Source organism: Macaca mulatta, chromosome X, assembly GCF_049350105.2.
Source record: "Macaca mulatta isolate MMU2019108-1 chromosome X, T2T-MMU8v2.0, whole genome shotgun sequence".
NCBI classification, from domain to species: domain Eukaryota; kingdom Metazoa; phylum Chordata; class Mammalia; order Primates; family Cercopithecidae; genus Macaca; species Macaca mulatta.
Genome location: NC_133426.1, coordinates 38,530,030 through 38,536,029, shown reverse-complemented (window position 1 = coordinate 38,536,029; position 6,000 = coordinate 38,530,030). Strand labels below are relative to the sequence as shown.

Below are 6,000 nucleotides of genomic sequence, written 5' to 3'. Positions count from 1 at the left end.
AGGCTCTATTTCTGCAGACAACAATATATTCTGTTCATGATAAATGGTTAAAGTTTCTGAAGTGTCCATAACAATAATTTTAAAAATCTAACCCTTTAGCTTCTCTGCTGCCTGATGCTATTTTGGTGGGGTGGGAGCACACATGGAGAAGTGTGTCAGTGTGTGAGATGGTCCACTTGCCTTCAATGTCCTAAAGAGCAAGATGGAATAGAAATGTATTTAAAAACTTTCATAAGAACCAAAGAACAGAACCAGAACACAGCTGCTTGTAATTGCTCTATTTATTAATACATATATCACAAATGTTCACAATATCAATGCATTCTTGTTGGCATGCTAGACAGAGGCATTATTTTTGAAGATCTTTTAAAAATATTTTGACTTGTTCCCCCTTCACACTCATTTTTAAATTGTTCTGATGAGGTCCTCAATGTCTATAATGTCAATGCAAGAAAAAAAATACAGAGAGAAGTAGTAAAGTAACACAATAGCAATTAATTGGGGAAAAACAAAATATCATGGCCTTCACGAGAAGCAACAACACAGCTTTGTAACAGGATTATACAGGTTTCAACTGAGAGGCAAAGATGCACTAAACTGCCTACACATACCCAGGTATGTAACAAGCAAGGAGGCCACCTAAAGCTCAGTTTCCTTCATGCATGACACATGCTTTTTTTCTCCTCATGGACAATTATCGATGTGTTTCTTTACATGTCTTAGGCAGCCTGAAGAAGGTAGGAAAGCCTTAGTAGAGGGAAAATCAAACCAAATGAGATTAAGTCAAAAGAACAGATAATTATCGTCTGCTTATCTACTTAAAGGTGTGTGGCATTTACCACAGTGAGGAGCTAACAGGAGCCTCCCACACTACATGCAGGGCCCAAAGGGGCCAGCGATGGTGTGATAACCAGTCACCGATGATGAGTTGCAGTTGGACCAAGTACAGATGGAGGGGCTGGCCCATGCAGGGCCTCGGGGTGAGGTTCACTAGGACTAGCTGCAAGGGGACCTGGCTACACTCTGTGGCACAACAAGGCTTCACAAAATGGACACTACAAGTGACATGGGCTGAAAGGTGGAGCAGAGACTGGGTGGGAGTGTCAGTTGCACGTGGGGGGTAAGGGATAGGGGGAGCAGGGCAGGTGTATTATGTACTGTGCTCTAACATTCTTTGGAAGTCTTTCAAAGATTGCTGCAGTTCCTTTTTAAAACAGGTCTCTTATTCCGTCGTTCTTGAAAGACTAAGAGAGAAATTAGAACATGTGAGTGATTCACCAGTAATAAGGACTTGAAAAGAAAGATAACAAGCTGAAAAAAGTATTTCCACAGTTTCCACAAAAGAACCAATTATACCTCCTTCCCAGAACCATGGAAATGAGATTTCTGCACATGGACAAGTACCACCAAGATCAGGTGGCTCAATGGCCAGGGAGTACTCCTGCACATTTGAAGGGTATTATGTGTCCCAAAGGGGACCCCTCAAAATTAAACACTCCCCACTGTCACCTACCTTCTCTTTACACCATCTCATACTGATTGGCCGTGATGAACCGGGACAGACAGCAGGCCAGCAGCATGCCAATTAACTGTTGCCAGGGAGAAAAATGAAAACGAGAATCTCAAGTCACTGAACCACACCCTCTTAATTTTTAATTAATAATTTTATATATTTATGGGGGATAATGTGATTTTTGATATGTGTGTATCACTAGACATAATTTTTTCAACAACCAAGTGTTTCTGCATGTAAATGGGGAAAGGGCACTAGAGCAAAAGATAAAACCTGATTTCAACCATGGGATCTCAGTTGTTGGGAGTCTAACTGCAGAGCCAACTGGAAGTTCTCAAACTGGCCATCATGTTCCAGCTGTAGCTCACTCTGGCCATTTAAGAACAACTTTTGACACTTAAGGACTATTAAAATTTGTTCATGTTATGAGAGTAATAAAAAAATTAAGGAACACAGAATTTAGTGATATATTAACTAAAAGGCTAAAATTTAATTCAAATCTATAGCACATGCATTTGGAAGACTTCTCAGCATACTATGATATCTCAGTCATACCCAGCTGACAAAATAATAGTTCTTTCCTTGAGGCAAGAATAGAGACCCTATTCTTGATGAGGCACATTCACCAGTGGGGTAAGAAAGCCACAGCTTATGAAAAGGTAGGAGGGGCTAGGGGAAAGTGGGGCTTTATATTCTGTCTCTTGACCATGTAGATATCTTAGGCCTAAGTGGGCTCATCTACACCCAGGGCCCACCTCCCAGTTCTTTTAGGGGCCTCAGGACAACCAGTGATGTAGTACCTCTACCTCCTCAGAAGATTCTAGTCATCCACTTGTCTTTGTGCCTTGATCTAAACTGTAGCACAAGTGAATCTAATAAAGATGATTGTGATACCCTCAAGACACCCTTAACCACATCTTGTTCTGTTCATTAGAAAAGAAAATTTCCACTCATGAATCTGGAGGATCAGCATTCTCTAGAGAGGAGCCCAATTGTGCACTTGAGTCTAGAGGCTGCTTTCTCTTAGTCAATGTAGTCCCTTCTCTTTAGACAACTGGGCATGTTTTACTGGATCAGACCTGTGTCACTAGAAGTGCGACCCCAGGACCAAGAGCATCACGATCACCTGGGACCTTTTTAGAAATGCACATTCTCAGATCTCACCCCAGTTCTGATGAATCAGATATGCTGGGGGTTGGGGCCCAGCAACTGGTGTTTTAACAAGCCTTCAAGGGCAGGGAACTGCTCATCCAGTCCACCTAGTCACCCTCATCTTATAGATGAAACACCTACTGCCACTTCAGGTCCCACTGTTGGTCAGGGAAACACCTGAACTCCATTCTCCTGGCTCTTAACCTACCCGTGCAGGTTCCAGCTCTCATTTCTTATCTTCCTTTTTCAAATCAAAATTGTGCTGTGAAATATGCAAACTATAACCTCTTTCAGGTAAGGAAGCATCATCATCTTATTGGACTCGTCCTATCTCCTACCAAGGTTCTGGTCAACATCATTTGGTGCCATAAAATACATAGTCTCATGCACTTACTGCCAAGTGGCTGAAGATACCATGGCTATAACCTTTAGAATATTCTGCCAAATGAGAAACTAAAATATGAATGTAACGACCTTGAACCTCATAGCTTGTCTCTTTTTATTAGAACTTCCATTTTCCAGGACCAACAAACAGCAGAACACACTTGATAATGTCAAAAATTAAATAAGTGTCAGAGGTACATAACACATTCAGGTAGAACAAATTACAGTCGTCCCTTAGTATCTGTTGGAGATTGGTTCCAGGACCTCCTGAGGATAGCAAAATCCTAGGATGCTCAAGTCCTTGATATAAAATCGTGCAATATTTGCATATAAGCTATGCACATCCTCCTTTATACTTTAAATCATCTCAAGATTACTCATAATACCTAATACAATGTAAATGCTGTGTAAATAGTTGCTATACTATATTGCTTTTATTTGCATTATTTTTTGTTGTATTGTTATTTTCAATCCATAGTTGGTTGAATTCATGGATACAGAACCTGCAGATACGGAAGGCTGACTGTATTGAATATCCAGGCTGGAGTGCAGTGGTGCAATCTCGGCTCACTACAACCTCTACCTCCCAGGTTGAAGTGATTCTCCTGCCTCAGCCTCCTGAGTAGCTGGGATTACAGTTGTGCGCCACCACATTCAGCTAATTTTTGCATTTTTAGTAGAGATGGGGTTTTGCCATGTTGACCAGGCTGGTCTTGAATTCCTGGGCTCAAGTGATCTGCCTGCCTCTGTCTCTCAAAGTGCTGGGATTACAGACATGAGTCACTGTACCTAGCCTGTATTGAATATTTACCACAACCTGTACAATATTACAATCTCAGTGTTCCAGATAAGAAAATTGAGGGTTATGAGAGGTTAAAGAATACGCCCCAAGCTACACAGGTAATTCTCAGAGCTTAATGTTGTACCCTCTCATCCTATCTAAGAAAAGCCTCAGCTCTGTCCTGCCCTCTACATAGAAAAGGTAAACAAGTCTTCTCAAGGGCCCCCCAAAAGAAAAGAATGACCGGCACATCTTAGCAGCATTTAGACCCTGGAGGAGGCCAGACAGGAGGATGAGGGTCAGAAAATGGATGGGTAGTAATAGGGTCTGTGTTTTCTTATGAGTACCTTTTCCTTTTGTATTTCACAGACTTAAGTCTTTTTGTTATAAAAGCAATAAATGAATTCCCTTCAGGTGGTACCAGAGGCAGGAACAAGGGTGATCTCTGGCCTTAAAAGTTAATACAGCAGGCCAGGTGAAGAGGTCAGAATTATAATACTGGATCTATAGTAGCTGCCCAACTTCAAGCGAGTCACTCAACCCTCCCCTTCTGGAAAATGGCTCTACTGTCTTTACTCAGGACTACAATATTACATGATATGGGGAATTAATCCAGCCTAACAGGTTCCAAGTCTAGCAAAGCCCTGGGTCTATTTACCTTAGACACAGAAGTACTAAACACAGAAGACCAGAGAACACCCCACCACACACACACATGCGTATGTACATATACACAATGTCACAAATTGAACAATAAACATGTCCATGCCGAGACATCCCATGGTTCTTGGCTTCCAGGGCATTTTGGGGGTGGGGATAGGACAGGGGTACTGTACATGCGTGCTCCATCTCTCACTCTCCCCACAAGCCCTCGAGTGAAAAAGCAGTTGCCAAAGATGCAGCGAAGAGGTACCCTACTAAACAGATTCAACCTTCTGCTATAAATTTATAGGGCAGCAGACTCTGCCCATCAAGTCCAGACAAATGAGGTTTACCTTGAGAGGGCAAAGGCAATGGAAGTTTGTAGAGAGAAGTGTTTAATGCTTGACACAACCCTGCTGCTGTTCAAAAACAGCACTCGAGAGCTTTCAATTAGCTAAGTTAGCTAACAGGGAACAAAGTTCTTGCCCAGTGTATTAAAAGGCTAGACCCAGCTTAGTTTTCCTAATACTTTATACCACCTTTAATCTTTGAGACAATAGATGTGCATGGCCGGTTTCTTCCAACAGATGATAGCATGGAGGTCATAAGAGCAAGCAAAGGGCAAGAAAAAGGTCGAGGGCAGGAGAGCAAAAGTGGGAGGGAGGGAGGGAGAGAGCTCTGTTCTTTCCTACCTACTTTGTCCTCTCTGTGGCCTCTACTTAGTAGAGCCTTCTTTATTATAGGAAGGCTAAGGCATAGGTCAACACAACTGGTTCATCAATATCAGACAACATGTGCTAAATTTTACTATGACATTGGCTCTAAAATTTCTGAACACATGTAGCCAAAGGTCTGGTTCTAGGTCACTGACCAGGATCAGTAGGGCTGGTTCTTTGTGAATGGGCATCTGGTAAGTGGCCACCATTGTCCCAGGGATGCCCTGGATCTACGGACATCTGGAAGCCAACTTCAGCTTTCAGGAACCCTGAGGCTGATGGCACCATAAATAGCTGTAGTTCCTGGTGCATCTGGCTGGCAAATGCCAGCCACAGCCATTCCTTTCCCTGCCCGAACCTGGGAGCAGGTCTCAAGTGTCTGCCCTGCTGGACCTGCCTGGCCACATGGGTGAGCAGTACTGGCACCATGGTATGATGTCACTGGGCTTTGTGTTTTATCACCCCAATAACTATGTGGTACCTTGATGAGACCTAAACTCACTGCAGAGAATTTCAGAGTTGGGGTTCCTTAAGGTCAAAGCCCCTCTCTTACTGCCCTAGAGGGTCACAGTACATATTCAACAATTCACAAATCACAGATTTCTTAAGGTAGCACAGAGAGATTAATCAGGCCAGATAATTATTTGTCTAATCATACATTTCTTCATTGGGATGTGTGAGAGAAGAGTGGAAGAGAGGTATTAATCAGATTCATTACTTGGAGAAGGATCCATTTGATTCATCTCATTAATGAACACAGGATCCTCCTAATACCACACATACACTCATGCTCATGGCCACATGGGAATATT

At 42.5% G+C, this 6,000-nt stretch overlaps 1 protein-coding gene across 1 annotated transcript in view; it reads right to left on the bottom strand.

Moving 5' to 3' along the window:
• Nucleotides 1-277: 277 nt before the first annotated feature.
• TSPAN7 (tetraspanin 7) overlaps nucleotides 278-6,000 on the bottom strand; it is a 118,403-nt gene continuing 112,680 nt past the window's right edge. Inside the window, 2 exon segments of the mRNA NM_001261716.1 lie at nucleotides 278-1,244; nucleotides 1,514-1,589. Coding sequence (NP_001248645.1) covers nucleotides 1,521-1,589 — 69 coding nt within the window. The 3' untranslated portion in view covers nucleotides 278-1,244; nucleotides 1,514-1,520.